This window comes from Rhinolophus ferrumequinum, chromosome 28, assembly GCF_004115265.2.
Source record: "Rhinolophus ferrumequinum isolate MPI-CBG mRhiFer1 chromosome 28, mRhiFer1_v1.p, whole genome shotgun sequence".
Lineage (NCBI taxonomy): Eukaryota > Metazoa > Chordata > Mammalia > Chiroptera > Rhinolophidae > Rhinolophus > Rhinolophus ferrumequinum.
This window is the reverse complement of record NC_046311.1, coordinates 12,309,552-12,328,665: the sequence shown is the minus strand read 5'-3', so window position 1 is coordinate 12,328,665 and position 19,114 is coordinate 12,309,552. Positions and strand designations below refer to the sequence as shown.

Genomic DNA, 19,114 nt, shown 5'->3' with positions numbered 1-19,114 from the left:
TTGAAGTTGTTTGTAGATAATTAAATTAGATAACATTTTTGGCCATAACCTCCCTCCTTGATTTTCAGCCTCAGTAAACCTTCCATCCATTCATTCATCAAACACTTATTTCGTGTCTACTGTGTGGCAGGCTTTGGGTATAGGACAGTGAACGAGCCGGGGAAGGTCCTCGCTTCTGGAGCTGGCCTTGTGTCCTCAGGGAACCTCAGCCCCACCCAGTGTCACCACCCACACCACCTCCCCCATCCTCCAGCCATAGTAATACTCAGGGACTGTGAACATTGATTCAAGAGTGTCTTTCTGTCACGTCATCTCACATCACTCAGGAACACACACCTTTACTTCAATTTGATATGTCTACCTAACGCCCCATTTCTCATCACTCTCCTCTCTCCAAGAGACATGTTTTGTAGAATTACCTTCTGAGCTAATGTGTCTACAGTAGGGAGTGGGTGCGTGATTACTACAGCCCCAGCCTGCCTTGGAGTTCTTTCTTTAGCAACAGTTCAGTCCTCCACAAAAATGTTGCTTCAAATAGTGATAACCTTTTGGCCCAGATGGTTTTGTTTCTGCAGTCCTGGGGTCAGATTTAATGGCGTTCATCTGAGAACGTGTGTCAACAGACTTCCTTCACCCGGTTGCGTTCTGTATCCATAAGGTCAGAAAATAATGACTCACAAAACCTACATTAGTTAGATTGTCTTCCTGCAAACTTCTGGCAGCGGGTCTTGAAAGAGGGTTGAAAAATTCCTCAGTATTAGCAGGTGGGAAAACACAGCTGAACTATGATACATCTCCGTTACTGATGCCTTGCTGAATAAAAAAGAAATAACTGTAGGTATTTTTCTCGCAGATATTTCTTATTTTAAAAACTGCTTCAATTTTTTTTAATATAAATACACATTGTAGTTCCTTCCAATATTTTTATTTAAATGGGTCCTTAGAGAATGTACAAAGTACAGGGAAAGGAGACTGTGAGTAGCCTATGAGGAAAAAGGAACCTGGGAATAGCCAAGGAGTAAATAAATACATTTGTTTCCGAGAGAACACCAGACAGACAGACCGAAGAGTGGTCAACTGAGCTGACAATTTTTCAGTTGCCAGAAAAAGCCCAAAGTTGAGCCAAAATGAATAAAGGTGAGATATGGGCTGCAAGTTTAATTCGGAGTTAGCGGCCTTCTCAGACAGTCCAAAAAGTGCCTGAGTCACAGGTGGGGTCCCTGAATGACAGATTTATTGTTGCAAATGCCCAGGATTCTTTTTTTAGAGCAGTGGCTTGTGGGGTTTCAAACACAGGTATCTCTCCATCTGAATACTTTCTAATTCTCTTTCCATGAGGCAACAGTTAGGCAGTTCACACAGAGAAAGCTATCGTTCCGCTCGTGTGTCATGTTTTGTCATCTACCAAGCGTCTTTTTAAGGCTGTGTCAGGCAGCCCAGCAGCCTCTTTTACACTGAACAACAAAATCCTTGAGCTGAGACTGTGAGCACCACTGTCAGATTTGACATGTAGGCAGAGCAGAAGCAAAAATGCGAGAGAAAGAAAGGACAAGTGACAAATGAGTGCCGTTGTCAGCCAGATGAGATCAGAGGCTAACCCGAGAAACTGACAAATGCTCCAGGCTGCCCACCCCTCCTCAGTGGTTCAGGGGAGTTCCTGCTTCTCCACTGCAGCTGTAGAAGAAAATCCTCATCCAGGATTGAAGGTTCTGCTGAATTGAAGGTTCAGATAACTGAACTGGAGTTACCAGTTTCTCCTAAAGGAGGACGGGGAAAATGCTAGGCGTGTCAGCTAACGCTGTTGATTGGAGGCAATCAACCCACCTGTTTGTGCTTTTTTTTAATTGGGAAGGGGAACAGGACTTTATTGGGGAACAGTGTGTACTTCCAGGCCTTTTTTCCAAGTCAAGGTGTTGTCCTTTCAATCTTAGTTGTGGAGGGTGCAGCTCAGCTTCAAGTTGTTGTCCTTTCAGTCTTAGTTGTGGAGGGCGCAGCTCAGCTCCAGGTCCAGTTGCCCTTGCTAGTTGCAGGGGGCACAGCCCACCATCCCTTACGGGAGTCGAACCGGCAACCTTGTGGTTGAGAGGATGCGCTCCAACAACTGAGCCATCCGGGAGCTCAGCGGCAGCTCAGCTCAAGGTGCTGTGTTCAATTTTAGTTGCAGGGGGCTCTGCCCATCATCCCTTGCGGGACTCGAGGAATTGAACTGGCAACCTTGTGGTTGAGAGCCCACTGGCCCATGTGGGAATCGAACCGGCAGCCCTCGGAGTTAGGAGGACGGAGCTCCAACCACCTGAGCCACGGGGCCGGCCCCACCTGTTTCTTACTATCATAAGCAAAGAACTTTACACAGTATGGGAGGAAGGGTGGTGGACCAGTGGGTGACAGTAGGAACCAAGGAGATCAGGGGCCCCAGAAGCTGAGGGACAACTGTCTTTTTCAGCAGCTGCAGCCGAGGCAGGTTGCCACCTGTGGCTGCTGGACATCACTGTCTGCTCCCGATTCAGAGTCCTGAGCAAAGCGTCCTCTTGGCCAAGCCCAGGCCACCCAGGCTGCCTGCCAGCAAGTGGGGAACTGTCCACCTTGGCTTTCACAGCAGAGAAGGCAGGCCTTGTGCGACTCCAGGCCACTGCCACTGGGAGGCGTGACTGCACAGGGTGCCAGAGGTGCCGCCACAGGCCTGTGGCCTTGGGACAGGAGAGGCTGAGCATACAAACGGTTCTCATGTTGGTGAAGTCCGATCCATCCGGTTTTTTTTATTTTGTCCTTTGCTTTTGGTGTCCTAGGTAAAAAGGCTTTGCCTAACTCAAGGTCCTAGAGATGGACTCCTTCCTACGGAGTCTTCTAAGCGTTTTATAATTGTAACCTTTATCTTTAGGCCTGGGCTTCATTTCCAGTTGAGCCAAATGGATCTTTGTACATGTCGTGAAGAAGAGATGCTCAACTCTTTGAAGCAGCAATAATGGACGTTTGGTGGAAGCACTTGAAGAGTGAACAACATAGATTTACTTTTTTTCTCAGTTTGAACTCCATCTTCCAGGGGTCCACCCTCACCTTCTGAATCTTTCTACTAATATCTCTGTTTCCCTTTAAATGTTTTCAGCTGTTGGGCCCTAAGTGACCAGGTCTGTCAACACATCTGGATTCATTGCATACGGTACACGGGTCATTACTTAGGATGGCAACCCTTGCCATCGTAAGCTATTCACTTAGTTCTGTAATTAGAATGATCAAGTTTAGCTATTGATTTATTATTTAGTATTATTGAGAGATATTTACGTTTCACGCTGGACAAAGTGTTATAATCTGTACTGCCAGGCGTCACATTTTAGGAGCGAGCAAATTATTTTGTGTAACAATTTTTATAGCGATATCCAAAGAAAATCTGATTCACTGCCATTTCTGTTTGTTCCTCAGTCCTAGTCTGTTAAATTGGGAGCCAGTAAAAGAATGAACATGCTGAGGCAGACTTCTAGGAAAAATACGTTTGCCCTTGCAGGAGTATCTCATGGTGATGAGGTGAGAAACAGGCCTGGAACAGACAGAATCTTATCTTTTACATCCATGGCTTGGTTTCTGAGATCTGTCGGAAGTTTGGATGTTGGCTGGAGTGTGACTCAGAGACGTTTACGTCTGCTCTTGTTCTGAGCCCTGTCTGGCTGAGCCCTTTAAAACAGGTTTCCTCTCTCCGTTGCCTCTTTGGGTCACTTACGTCACATGGCCCAGGCAACCAAGCTTCAATTTCCGGTACCCTTACCAAAGCGTGTTCATTCCTCCTGCCTACCCACTCTTCCTTCAGGTCTCACCGCCTCCTCCCACGCCCGGATGCACGCCAGTCCTGACTCAGTTGTAAGCTCCTGAAGTCTGGGGTCATCCCTTTCGCTTCTGTAGCCCCAAAGCCTGGTAGACAGGAAGTATTTGATGACTCTTTCTTGATTATCTTTACTCCACCGTATTTGTACAGCTTTGCAACTGGGACTTACCCTCCTGCAGGGTAGAAATGATAGTAAAATGATTCAAAAAGAAGGCAGCCTCTCTCCTACCCCACACAAGCCTCCCAGGTATGGGCGTGACTGTGCTACTTGGGACAGCCTGTCTCTGAACAGTGGGTGAGAGATGGAATGAGGTAGGGAATTACCTCACCGGGGTTCAGTTACTGGTTTTGGTATGGATTTTTCTGAAGGGTCTTGGGGTCCACACTCTGGAATTCTTCCTCATCTGAGGTTGGAAATCTCCACTCCATGTCCATACTCCGCTCTCTGAGTCTCACCTCCGATGGCGTCTTCCCACTCTCCCCGTTCCTTAGTTCCACTCCCACCTCACTTGTTTCTGCTTTCCCCTCAATCTCACTTCCTTCTTGGCTTCCCTTTATTTTCTACCCAGTTTGGATCTCATGTGTCATCCCACGAATGACATTATTATTATAGTATTTCATCCCCGGATGCCACTGTTCTAGATCAAGTCTACCCATTTCTGACTGCATCTCGTGCTCTAAGCTGCTGGATGCTCTCCAGTCTTTCTCCTGTGATGTACTCCGTACCACTGCCAGCAGAGCTGCCATGTATGTGCCTGGCCAGGGGCATGTGGGGTTGAAGCCCAGCCCTCATTCTGCTGGGTAGAAATCTGCCCAGAGCGGGCACCGTCCTCTAAGTGGCATGAAAACACAGTATGGGCTGACAGAAAACCTGGCTGCCAAAGCAACCTTTCTAAAATATCTGACCACTTTACTCTTGTCCATAATACTCTTCTGCTAATCGCAATTACTTTTGCATCAACCTAATATTGACAAATCAAGAGGTTCTGATAGAGTTATTTTGACCACCCTGTTTTGAATCTGAGGATATTTGACTCCTTCCTCTGATGAGCTTTTAAAAGATGGAATCCAAATGGCAAGATTAAAATGGTCACAGCCTCAGCAATGAGTTTCTCTTTCTGGTTCCTTGATCATCATCCTTTCTCTCCTGAAAATGTCTATTCCCTTCTCCCGTTTTCCTGCCGTTCCCTGGCTTATTTCCACGTATTGTTCAAAGCATCTCAGGAACCCTCTGTTCCAGTTATCTTTCCCTGACACTGCCTGGCTGGCTGTGTGCCCATCATCTCGTTCCCACAGCGCGCTGTATATACCTTTTTGTACTGGACCTAAAACAAGTGTGGAAGTCGCATGTTCAGGCCTGTCTTGCCCACAAGGTCCTTCAGGCAAAAACACCTGCTTGTTCATCTTTGAATCCTCACTGGGACTACAGTGCTTGACAAATAGTAGAATCTCAATAAATATTTGTTGATATGGACTAATTGGAACTCCTTATTGTAATATGAAGTTCAGTGCCCTTGTTCTTTATCTTCTAGAGAAGTTCTAAGGATTCTAGTGAGGATTTGTACTTATCTGGAGCTTTCATGAAGTTGATCGTTGGCGTATCAAAGTTGTATATTATTCTTCATACCATAGAATCATATAACAAGAAGGTACATGCCCATAATATGAACATATGTCGTACAGGAAGTATGAACAACGGTGTGTTAAACTTCAGTTTGTCGTACCACGGCCAAAATTGTTCTGAGAGTATCGGTGGAGTAATTCTTATTTTAATGCAATAAAAAGTCATGAAACCCCTTAAATAATAGTATTCTGTTCTTGTCCTACTCCTTCCCTTGGAACTCTATGGTTTAGCTATTTCGAGTAAAGGTGCTGAATGTCATCTCCAATTTTAAGTATCTGTCTTACAAGTCTGATGTATTATTTTTCCATCTCTGTAGAATGTTTCAGACGTTTAAAGAATGGTTTTGGTTGGAAAGATTCTGGCTTCCTCCACAAGTAAAGTGGTCCGACCTTGAAGATCACGACGGACTCGTCTTTGTAAAACCCTCTCATTTATACATAACAATTCCATGTGCTTTTGGCTTGCTGATTATCAGACATTTCTTCGAAAAGTAAGTAGCCGTGTTTGTGTGTCTTCCCTCCCCATTTCCCTTCTTTGCCGCAACTCTAGAATTAGACAATCTGGGTAAGATCTTGAATGAACTTGTTGTTCAGAGGTTGCCACTGATGACACACTGCAGATTCCTGGGGGGAGTTCATGAAACCAGATGCACACCAAACGTTATCTAGAAGCTGAACAAACGAAAATTAGAAACACGATCGCCTCAATTCCTGTAGTTTTACAGGAAAGAAAATTCAGCTCGAGAGGCTAAGGGTCACCGAGCTTTTCGGTGTCAGTGACAAGAGGGGAGTCCAGTTTGTCTGCCATATGCCATGCTGTCTGACGAAGGACATGCATTCCCGGAAGGCAGGGTTAGAAGAACCTATGACCAGGGGGTGCACTATCATGTTAGAATGCCTATAAAATAGCAAAAAGTGCTCATGAAAAACCAAACTTAATATCGCTTTATCGCATAGTTTATTTTAAAGGTTTATTGAACATTTTAATAGCAGCTCTTCATTCCGAAGTATAAGGAAATCACAGAAAAATACATAAATTTGCTTTCTCAGAAAAAGTAAACTTCTTTTTATTAACGTCATTTAAATATATATTACTTCCAACCTTTTTATTAAAACTGTACTAATGTTATGATAACAGGAGATAAATGTTCATCTGTAATCTTTGTACTTGTCTCTATTTCAGAAAAACGTTATTAGCACGTTAATTTTTTTTGGAGCAAAAAGAATATTTGAATGTCAAGAGTTGGAAAAACTTAAGACAAACTCGGATAAGGATCATTTTATCCAAGACTAACTGTAATGCAGATCATATGTTTATAACTATTTGCAGGGTCCTTATCTCGAGCGTTAGTTTGACCAGCTCTGTGTCATGGACTCTACAAAAGGGTTTTGCACAGATAACAACTTTACTTGGGCCAATGAGGTGCTAATGCTTTTGGGAGGAAGAGAAAGCCCCTGGATACCACTAAACCCTAACTGAGAACATTTGAAAACGTTCTTCCTTTTGGACAGTGAATTCGACTTTTTACTCCTATGTTTGGATTTGTCAAAGAATGCATAAATAAATAACGTAGAATTTTGCCACTGTACTCCCAAATTAGCAAATGACACTTTTGCTCTCCTGAAATGCTTGCTTTTCTTGCATCATGTCTGGTGATTCTTGAATTTGGCATCCAGGTCCTTTACTTATTTGCATTGCAGATTTCCTACTTTTCGGTGGACAGCTCCATTTTTTATGTTCGGATCAGGGCAGGGACCTAGAAAATTCTTTTGGTTGCCAAAGCAGCACAGCTGTGGAGGACCAACTTGTTAGTCTTCTCCTGGGCCTCTCCATCAATAATTAGGAAGGAATCCAATCCTCTTTTAATTCCTGGGATCATTCTTGCTGAGTCTCAAGGGATTAAGTACATTCTACATCATCTTTCTATGTCCTTGTAACTTTAATTCCCAGTAACTCACCCTTAGCTTTTTTCATTCTGGAACACTACACTATAGAAAATGGTGTGTTGATTTACTAGTTTCACATCTCTTTTAATGCAGTAGAAGGAAGGACAAGTAAACACAGGAGAGAAATCATGCATTTTGAAGTATACCTTTCTATGTTTTCAAGGGCTTCTGTATCATTTGTATTAGATTAAACCACTTATAAATAAATACACCTTGCATTTGAACAGAAACTAATAGTTTAAGAGGTATGTAAAATCACAAGTGGTATGATCTCAGTTGAAAAATTAGAGGTAAGTGACCTGACAAAGGTCGCACAGGTAGTATGTAAAGCGTAGGTCTGGGACTTGAACCCTTATGTGTTATTACGCCAGGTTTTGGCTGTTGGTTTTTCATTTTTCCCTATCCCAGTATGTCTTGGACTTTCATAGTGAAATTCTCCAGATAGCAAAAGAGAGTAAATTCATATCTTTTGGGAGTACACAAGACATAGCTTAAAGGGATGATAACAAATGTGAACTTTTCTGAACTGTCTTAAAATTCATATAAATTTGACACTACATTTTGGCATATCCTATGCTATATTTATCATGAGAAAGCTTCCTTCTTGTGTCCTAGACGGTGTTTGTTACACCTCATTCTATGTATGTGGTGGCCAGGAGTTGTGACTTGGCTGCTCATTTTTATCCTTTAGCACTAGCCAGGAACCATTTATGATCAGGAAGTAATGTCCCTTGTTAGCAAAGCAAGAGTGGAGAGACAGAACTGTAAAGAACAAATAAGCAGATCATTTGAAAGTGACTGACATTTGCTTCATACTTAAGATTTCCTTTTCTTACAAGTTTTGGTTTGTGGCTTATGTTTGAGATATATAAATATACAGAAGGTGCCAAAAAATGTATACACATTTTAAGACAGAAAAACCTATTAAAATTGTAATGCTCAATATACTGATAACAAAAGATGAATACAAGTCACGTGTGACTTTTGCAATGACAAGAGGTGCTCAAAGTGCTTGCCATCAGCGTCCAGACACTTCTGATGACAGCGAACTACTGCTTGAGCAACGCTGACCAAAGTGTTCACTTGTATACATTTTTTGGCACCCCCGGTATATACATGTACTTTTTTTTTGGTCTGGAATAGCGGTTTCTAACTAGTTTATCCAGTCATTTCTGTGCATTCTTTTATGTATCTGAAGTGTCATTTAAAGGGGATCAAAGCCACTCGAATTTAAACACTTGTGGAATAAACACATTATCTCAGAGTAAATTATATGGTCTCAGAAGAGTCCAAGGCAGAGGTGGCATTGGTGAGACCAGAAGGCAATCCTTTTCCTTCGACTTAGTTGTAGAATGACTGGATTCCCCACCGGTGCTGCTCCACACAGCAGCACAAGGCCTGATGGGATAGCATGTCCACCATTCTTTCAAGAAGGTTAGGTGTAGCGATTACAGGAGTTCAGAAAGGATTATTACTAACTGGCCTTGAGTGCAACAGTCCCTATATACGCACATTAGACTGAAGCGTTATTTGAGATTGCATTGCTCCAGATACTTCATTCTCGCCTATTAACCCCCACAATTAAATTCTGGTCAAAGAGCCTTTGAATCCTTAGGAACAAAGAAGCGCTCTTGTGCCAGTAGGCTATTGTTTCTGTTTAGGAGGATTACTTAAACTTTATATGCTTTAATACCTGCCTAGGCCTGCTGCCTTTTATTCTATAAAAGAATATTGGAAAAAAGTGGGAGGTCTGGGATTGCTAGACTTTTGGCTCACGGGTAACGAAAGCAGTGCCAGCTGAAGGTGGGGCTGCGGGGGGGTCTGAATGAGCCATCTGAGGGCTCAGTTTTGCAATCGTAGCAAACCTAAGAGACCTTTTCCTGGGCACTGACCTCACTTTGAACCATTTATATGGGAGCAGACATTCACATTCACAATTTGTCTTCCTCTTGGACTTCTTTTCTATTCCATATCAATAAAATGAAAATTCAGACAAGTTACTCTCTCGGTCCTTCCAGAGCTAAGACCTGTCATTTCCCTTCTCTTTGCAGTTTAGTTTATCTAACTAATTATCGTGCTTCTTTCTTCTCTCCTTTTTCAAAATAGATTTTTAATTAAGGACCTGTTCATATTTATGTATGCGTACATTAGGTGAAGTGATGGGTTTTCTAGATTTCTTTGAAAAGGAAGGATAATGCTGAAGTAGGAAAGTGTGTTTATATACTTCCTCTGTTCTACTAAAAATGTTATTCCAGTGCTTAAAGCCTGGACATGTGAAAAGAACAAGACCATATTTCTCTTGTTTAAATGAATGTAGATGTGTTCTTCATATCAGCAAGTTAGCTGTGGATGTGTATTTACCCACTGTGTGTACTTAGCCGCGTACTCACTCTCACGTGACCTCAGAGGGGAAGGTTATACTTTATTTGGCTTCGAGTTTGGCTGTATTCCCTTACTGCATAAATCTTCTTGGCACAATTCTGCTTTGCTTTTTCATCCTTCCTAATGTCTTCATTTCTAACCTTTGAGGAGATAGCACTGAGTGAATAGGACTGAAAACACCACCATATTAAACCATTTGTGTTTGAGTTATTCTACTAATAAAAACAGTGAGTGTATTCTCCAATACAATTTTTCACCTAGCAGGTTGAATAAATGAACCAATTCCATTAGTTCTCCCAAGCCCTGTCAAATATGTGTTTTGAGACTTTGTTAATTTTACGAATGTCTTAGTTTTTGTTTTATTTAGACTTTTTGTGCAAAGGGTGAATTAATTAATCATATTCCTCAAATCATAGCATGCTGTCTTTGGTCTGTATAAGACCTCAATGACTGATTGATTTGAATTAACTTTTTTACTAAGTACCTTTTATCTCCACTTCCTGGTCCTATTTCCCTCGCTGCTGGGCTCCAATGTATTTGATGGCATTTTTGTTTGTATGACCCAGTAAAACATGCATATAAACATAAATTGCGTGTATTGTTAGTTGGCATAAATATTATGGAGTAAGACCTTATTCTCTTTCTTCATTTTTTTTTCCAGATATGGCACTATGCTTTATGATTTATTCACATCACTCTGTGTACATCTGGTATATAATTAGTTTGCTTTTATATGTCTCTGAAATGTATGGGCCACTTCCAGGAGCACTTAATCCATCTGGAAGTTGGATTGGTTTATACATTTTATCAGATTATCTTAGGAAATTTTTTATTCAGCTCCTATGGTTATAAAAAATGAATTGAAGAGCTAAATGATCACTCATAACTAAAATTTGCAGCATTTAATTAAACACAGAAACGTCTAAGTATAACAATAGACTGACCTGGCAGAAGGCTCTATCCTTTGTTAGAACTGAAGGAAGAATAGGGGCATATTATTATTTTTAAAAATCAGCTTTATTGAGCTATGATTTACATACAATAAAGCTCATCCAAAATTTGATGCATTTCAACAGTGTTTACAGTCATGTGACCATCACCGCAAGTACGACATAGGAGATTTTCATCAGCTGAGAAACTCCCCAGTGCTCCATTCAGTTAGTCTCCTCTGTAAATACTAGCTCCTGGCAATCACTGACATGCTTCCGTCAGTATAATTTTGCCTTTTCTGGATTTTCTATAAGTGGAGTCAGATAGATTATAATCTTTTGTGTCTGACTTCTTTCAATTAGTGTAATGCTTTTGAGATTTTTTTCGCATTGTTGTCATTGCCGAATAGCCTTTCAATGTATTGACATACCCCAATTTATTTATTTATCCTCTTGCTAGCTTATGGAAATTTGGATTGTTTATCATTTTTGGCTATTACGAATAAAGCTGCTTATGAACATTTGAGTACAAGAATTTGTGTGGGCATATGCTTTTATTTCTTTTGGTAAATAGCTAAAATGTTCACTCTTCAAAGACATGGTTAATGTTTGTATATACATGCAATGGATTATTCGTCAACAAGAAAAAGGAATGAACTCCATGTACCTCCAAATACATGGATGGTCCAGTGAAAGAAGCCAGACACAAGCAACCACATATTGTGTGATTCCATTATATTTACTATCCAGAAAAAGCAAAGCTATAAAAACAGAAAATAGATTAGTGATTAACTGGGGTAGGGGTGAAAGAGAACAGGGATGAACAGTAAATATGTATGAGGGATCTTATTGGGGTGAGGAAAATGTTCTAAAGCTGATTCCTGATGATGATTGTACAGCTTGGTAAATTTACTTAAAAAAATCATAGCATAGTATAGTATACTTAAAAATGGTGCATTTTTGTGATATGCAAAAAGTGCCTTAATAGTTATTTTAAAAAGATATAAATAAAATGAAAAGACAAACCAGACTGGGAGAAAATATAAGCAAAACATATATCTGATGGGGGACTTAATTCAGGATATATAAAAAACTCTTATAACTCAATAATAAAAAAATAAATAACTTGATTTTTAAAATGGGTAAATGATTGGAGCTGATACTTCACCAAAGAAGTTATACAAATGGCAAGTAACCACATGAAAAGATGCTTGATATAATTAGTAATTAGCAAAATGCAAATGAAAGCCACTACACACTGGAGGTTAACAAAAATGTTAAGAGTAAAGACCTCTGAAAATTCTCTCTTCCTTTAAAGCAATCAGAAAACGCTAGCAAAAATTGTCAAAATCAACCTTTTGGAATTCAGAACTAACGAAAGAGTGTTGTTTAAGAAAAATGGCTGACTCTTGGAGAGAATAGCAAGCTTTGTAGCATTTTAACTTGCCCTGTTCCTGTCGTGCCCTTTCCACCTCTCTGACAGCCTTGAAAAACCAGTAGCCTACAATTTCAGTGGAAACCAGCAGCCTGGTGGCCACTGAAGGGAACAAAACAGAGCTGGAGCTCCTTCAAAGCATCACTACCAAAGAATTGTCACCATCTGACCTGTCTGGTGGTTCCCTGGGTGACACCATTCACAAGGCTGTCTTTATGTGACTTGGCTCAGAACTCCTATGTGAGAAAAGCCTTTCCTTGGGGAAGCTTGTCTAAAACAATTAGAGGCAATTGATTAACTTTGGGAAGACTTAGCTGAAAAACAGGATGTCCACAGGAGGCTTTGAAAATCTCTGACATATTCTTGGAAATCAGAAGGCCACTTGAATTTGTAGAGCTTTCATCATGCTCAGGACTATCCACATGTTCAGGAAAGACCTGAGAAGGCCCTAAGCTCTCTGGATGACTTTGAGGCTCTTTGTAAACTGGAAGTGAAAGCTGAGGCAGAGTTGTCAACTGTCTAGGCAGAAGATTACAAGAAAATAGAAGACTTGATCAACACAATAAATCATATTCATCTAACAGACATCTATAGAACAGACCACCCAAAAACAGCATATTCTTCTCATGTGCACAAGGAACATTCTCCAGAATAGACCATATGTTAAGCCATAAAACAAATTTCAGTGCCTGTAAAGGCTTAAAATTATACAAAGTATGTTTTCCGACCACAATGAACTTAAATTAGGAGTGAATTACAGAAGCAGATTGGGAAATAGCAAATATGTGGAAATTAACAGCATACTTCTAAATAACCAGCGGGTCAGATGAGATATCACTGGTAAATTAGAAAATACTTGAGACGAACGAGAAAGAAGGTACCACACCAAAATTTAGGAGATGCAGCAAAAGCAGTGCTTAGAAGGCAATTTGTAGCTGTAAACACCTATATTTAAAAAAAAGAAGAAAGATCCCAAAGCAATAATCTAATCTTCTACTTTAAGGAACTGGAAAAAAAAGAGAGCAAACTAAACTTATAACAAGCAGAAGTTAGGAAATAATAAAGATTACAGAGAAAAATCAATGAAAATCACTACATACTCAATAGAAATGCTGAAATTAAAAAGACTGGCAATGCCAGGTGTTGGCAGGGACATGGAGTAACTGGCACATTATTGGTTGGAAAACAAAACAGTACAACCACTTTGGAACACCACTTGCCAGTTTCTTATAAACTTAAATGTATACTTGACATACCAGCCATCAATCCCGTCCCTAGATATTTATCCAAGAGTCATGCCATTTTTTCCTAAGTTAGAACTTCAAATAGGGACATCCTTAACTCTTTCTGTGTGTTAATTGATTTCAAGTTTTTTTTTCAAATGTGTCAGAAATCCACAAAAAAACAAAAAAATTGATATTTTGACTATTTTATGCATTTAATAAATAACAAGTTGAGCTGCTTTGTATGTAAATGATATTATTTTTATGTATAAAAATTTCGGATATATTCATTCAGATATATCCAACTGTCGTGGCAAAAGGGTTAAGATAATATCACCAAATAAAACTTTTAATATCAAAACTATTATTTATTTTAATCTCTGTAAGTCTGCAAAATGAAACTCTAAGTGGAATGGTTTATGCCAATTCCTGCATCTTGTGGACAAATACTGGGGTTGCCACAAATATGTATATACATTACTTGTATTCATCTTTTATTATTGGTATAAAGTATTACAATTTTAATACAGTTTTTTCCTTTCTTAAAATGTGTATACAGTTTTTGGTACCCTCTGTATATTCGGATTTGCATAAAATGGATTTTAGAACTGTGCAAGTATTTTATTTTTTTAAGTTATTGCTTGTATGAAAGGTCTGAAAATATGATCTCTTCAAACTTCTGCAAGGCAGATGTTGGCTGCAGGTAGCTCAAAGTCAACGTGAGCCAATGGCTGAGCTTTCATTTGGAATCTGAAGTTAACGACGTGAATTCATTTTCAGCTTTTGAATTTACTTTCTTTCATATGTTTGTAGGTTTGTCGCTACACCTCTAGCAAAAGCATTTGGCATCAAAGAGGAAATTCAAAAGGTTATACCCAATACCGTCTTAGAGAATTTTTTCAAACATTCCACCAGGCATCCGTCTCAAGTAAGTACAAATTCTTTGCTTTTGGATTAAACAATCTCCTTTCTTAATATTTCAGTCATCTGTGGCTTACCTCATCTGTGCAAAAAGTCTATTCTAGTTAGATGATTTGAATCATTTGGATGTTTTTTTCCCCCTTTATGGACAGGTTATATAGCATTCCAAACATAATATAAAATGACAAATACATATTATAATATAAAATGACAAATGTGAATAGTTGAACTATTGTGTACAACTCTAAGTGTCGAACACAATTAATGACATAACTTGAGTATAAAGATCAAAATTTAATTTTGATGGTAGGATATACACATGTACTGATCAGAGGGGTTCCCTCTTAAGGCCGAGTAGCCCATTGCTGACACTTTTGACGAGTGTGGCACCGCAATATGCATTACGCACATTCTAAAAGCATCTGTTGGGGTGACTTTCACGCAGAGAACACGTTTCTTTATCCAAGGCTTTAACACGCTCAGAAATATTCTGTGCCTCTGCCCACACCCTAGAGAGAATTTTTAGGAGAGTCACAATTCTCTTCACAACGCAAGATGTACCACATGAAATGTTGTACTGCACTCCATGTTACGTGCCATAGAAAAAGGTTTTAATCTAACAGTTGTAAACAACAACAACAAAAAGTGTCCGGGCAGGTCCTGTTTTTTTATACAGGACCCCAATTAAAATGAGAGAAGACATAATAAACGTCTCCAAAAGTGGCACACCCTCTGTGATGAACACAAACAATTATCAGGAGTAATTTTAAAAGTCAAGAATGGATGCTAACATAGTTTCAGGACAGACTGACTTTTCAGGTCCTGGCGTTTCTTTGCTTCTGCTCTGACTGTCTGTCACTGGTGGTGGGCGCCCTGCACAGAGGAGGTGTGTTGAGGTTTCACCACATAGCACGCGGTAGAGTGTCCAGAATTGCTCAGGGCTCACCAGCTCTCTCTTGAGCTTGTTCACTCAGCTCCTGTATTTGACTTTTTTTTATTTTCTAAACCTAGGACAGTATGGGAAGCTGTCTCCACCTGTTCTTTATTTCCATGTGCTCTAAAGACTGCAGTTATGCATGGAAATACTGCTGTTACCACTGGTGAAAATAATGCCGAGCACTGTTTTACTGTTTTTCGAAAGGGAAATTGTGAAGCTATGTTTATGAAAACTTAGGACTCTTTCAGAGAGTCCTTACTACTCTTCTCTGTTTCTGTGTGAGAGTAAATAACTTTGGTAATACCTCGTAATACCTGTAAAAAACAGTGCTATGCTATCAATGACCTGCTATGCTTGCTATAGCAAGAGCCTCAAGTCAACATTTTAGGGTCTTTAAAATTATGTAGAAAATCGGGTCCTCATCAAGTTTCCCTGTTATGGGCAGAAAAGAAACCTATGACAGTTAAAGAAAAATGAAGAAAAACTGAGAGACTTAGCGATTGGGTGGGTAATCTTTCCTGTTCGTGACTGAGATGGGGAAACTAAGGTCCCACAAGAGGAAATGAGCTATCCAAGGTCGTGAGCTACTTAGTGGGTGGCGGAATCTATGGCTGGAACCTAGCCCATTGTCCCCTGTCCAACTCTGTTTCTATTATGCCCAACTTACTTCTTTATCGCTGAATAGAATGTTAAGAATCTGTGTCTGAGGCTGGAGCAATTGTAGTCATTGTTCTAACTCCGCTGACACAGTGTGGCTTAGTGTAGATGTAATTTGGACGTTTGCATCAGGTAGAAGAAGACATGTTTTACATCCGCCCCACAGTATAAGAAACCAAGAAGATTAAGGAAAAGAATGAAGATTTCTAATTTGTATTGCCTGTAGATTCTAAAACTGAAGCAGTATTTGTATAACAGATCAAGATAACTATAAGTTGTCCCGTAAAGTGCCCGTAGAGTAAAAGCACTAGCACTTGGGAAGACACAGTACAATAGAGAAAGGCAAAGTACATGGTTTAACAGTGATTTCAGATGTGGAAACAAAATAATCTCCTAATACCTCCACATATGAACTTGGCCAAGGTCACGCAGATAGTATTTTGTCTGTATTTTGTCATGCAGAGAGCCATAAATCTGGCTGAGGTAAGACAGGTTGCTGGGGGGACGACAAACGTTTTGTACTGTTTCAAGATATGAGTATTACCTCTAACAGAGTATTCCAAACCAGTAATGGCAGAACATCGCAGGGGTAATACATATGGCTACCACATGACTTGATTAAAACAGTTGAGTACGTGGCTCTGAGGATGCTTCTTCAGCTGCTATAGACTGAACGAAGAAAAACAAAACCATTTCAGTGGATACAGTATCGATTCTGGGCTGGTTAGCACAGAAGGGTATAACATGGTGTGGACAACGCCCAAAACACTACACACATCAAATTCCCGCGAGAGTTTGCATCTATGATTTTACACAGGTCTTTTGGGACGGTCTATGTGCAGCTGTGTGTCCGTTATTTATACATGCGTTTATGTCTCTCTATATATCTCAATAACCACTTCAAGATGTATTTATTGGGAGAGAGCCATGAAAACAGACCAGCAGTTCGGGCCAGCAGATCAATTATCCTGCTATTGATAAAATGGAGTAACAACAGAACTTATCTAGCCCTTTCCCTCAGCAAAGATACAATGAGAACTGATGCAGAAAAAATAAGTATGTAGTTCTGGAAGAGCTCGAAAGGAAACGTGGCCCTGTGAGACTGACGCAGAACCATTGTTACAGTCCGTTAGGGTATGTCTTCCCATTTGCTAGCTTGCCTCATGCACAGATACAAACATTTTTTAGAGCAAAAAGCATCCTAGTTCAGTTTGTTCTGTAGGTGAGACACGTGAGAGCCAAAGAGTGTGGGTCGTCCATCCGCATTCCCAGAGGGTTTGTTTTGAGTCTGGAGCCAGGTGTCTTGGCCTCCAGTCGATTGCTCTTCCCTCCAGGACGCACTCCTTCCTTGAGGCTCTGCCTGTGACATGTCCCCTTCCCTCTCCGTAGTGTCCAAGCTAAAAACAGGGCTTGTGAGGACAGATGTGGGGTCTAGAATCTGGCTCTGCCGCAGACTGTGTGTGGAGGTGGGCAGCTTAACCACGCTGTGTGCCTCAGTCTCCCCTTCTGCGAACCAAGCACAATAATAGTGCTTATCACAGGGCTCTCAGGAGGACCGAACTGAATACGTGGAAGAGCGCCTGACACATAGTAGGTGCTCAATAAAGGTCACCTATTGTGACTGTAGTCCGTGCCTCTCATACCGACTTCTCCAGGATCACTTTTAAACATGTCTTTCCCAACTTAAATTCTCCCAAGGGAACATCATCAGTTTCTTCATTGTTTTGTTTCTGTTCCCATATCACCTGGCACAATTTTCTTTTCATTATAGGTGTCGAATAAATGCGTACTTCATGTATTAACAAAACAAAGTACTTCTAGACTCTTTCGTTTGCAATGTTATTTCCACCCCAATAATATTGTTGGGTGAGCCCAGTATTGCCAAGCCTGATTTTCAACCAGATGCGTCTCTGCTCCAAAACAGAAACAAAATGCTCAGAATCATGTCCGATTGCTGTCTTCTAGATTCACTTGTCACGCAGATATCTGTAGACATGATGGGATAATAAAATCGGGTTCTTCTCAGCTCTGGGAGATGTCTAGTATGAGGACAGGACCTTGTTTTCTCAGTGCTGAATCTCCAGTGTCTAGAACAGTACCTGGCACTTGTGAGTAGAGGCTCTAAATCTTTTTGGATGATTGAATGAATAAAGCATTTAAAACAGTCGAGCTAGACCCAGAGTCCTTTCAGTCTAAGAATGTACAGAACACAGTGTTGCAGCATTTCAGAATATGTCCTGCTGTGGACCAGGCAACGTGATTCGAGCTATGAGCATGTCCTCTGTTTCGGGGGATGTGTTCCTGTTTGCAAACTATTTTAGAAGTAAAGGGACACGTTTTCCTTAAATGGTTTTGTCTGTGGTCTCCTTTCTGGGTTCAGCCATTAATGTCCAGCACGTGCTAATTCCTATAACACGTTCACTTCCAGGAGTCCCCAGACCCCCAACCTTCCCCGTGAAGCAGGAAGCGAATGCTCTCATTGTTGCTACCCATTTTGCACAGGGGGTCAGAGTGCAGGGCTACGTGGCTAGCAAATAGCAGAGCTGGCTCTTGTGTTCAGTTCCCGGCCATACTCTGTTGCCTCACTCCCTGCTGTCTTCTTTCTCCCTACAAGGGCGTGTGATGAGCGTGATGCCATTGGGTGTAGGGAACCCAGACCTCCAAACTTGTCCAGACTGGCATGTAAGACCCTTGCTGCAAGGCCACGGAGCAGAGGCCTGCTTTGACAAAAGGGCACAGTGACCACAGCCACCACCCCCAGTCTCCTTCGTTCTTTACATCCTGCAAGAGGGACACTTTAAAAATGCAGCTGTCCTGTAACCCACAAGATAAATGCAGACAAGGACCTCTTTGGTGACTAGCCACGTCCTTCTTCCCACCCTCTTTGCAGGTGCTCCCTGCTCACCCATGCTCTGCTCTCCGGGCGACCTCACGTGCTGGCCCCTCAGCCAGGGCACCCGCCTTCCTTATCCTCTCTTTCTCGGGGCATTTTTCAGCGTTCAGCATCAATGTGAGGTCTAGGAACTGCCTACTTTATGCCCTCATCTTCCCCTGTCTTAGCATTCATGATATTCTATTAGCCTTCTCTGTTTTAGTTTCTGACTTCTTCACCAGAGAGACTGTCCCAGGTGAAGGGGAGGCCCATATCAGTCCTGTTCATTTCGGTCTCCAAAGGCCAGCCCAGGGCCTGCAGGAAGCAGGCACCACTTCAGAGTCGCCAGCTCAGTATCCTCAAAAACACAAAAC

At 41.1% G+C, this 19,114-nt stretch overlaps 1 protein-coding gene across 2 annotated transcripts in view; it reads left to right on the top strand.

Annotated features, from left to right (window-relative positions):
• CERS3 (ceramide synthase 3) overlaps nt 1-19,114 on the top strand; it is a 104,872-nt gene that overhangs the window by 33,835 nt on the left and 51,923 nt on the right. For both annotated transcript variants that reach the window (XM_033100147.1, XM_033100146.1), the window contains exons 2-3: nt 5,755-5,928; nt 14,167-14,281. In XM_033100147.1, coding sequence (XP_032956038.1) covers nt 5,756-5,928; nt 14,167-14,281 — 288 coding nt within the window. In that variant the 5' untranslated portion in view covers nt 5,755. The remainder of the gene's footprint in view (nt 1-5,754; nt 5,929-14,166; nt 14,282-19,114) is intronic.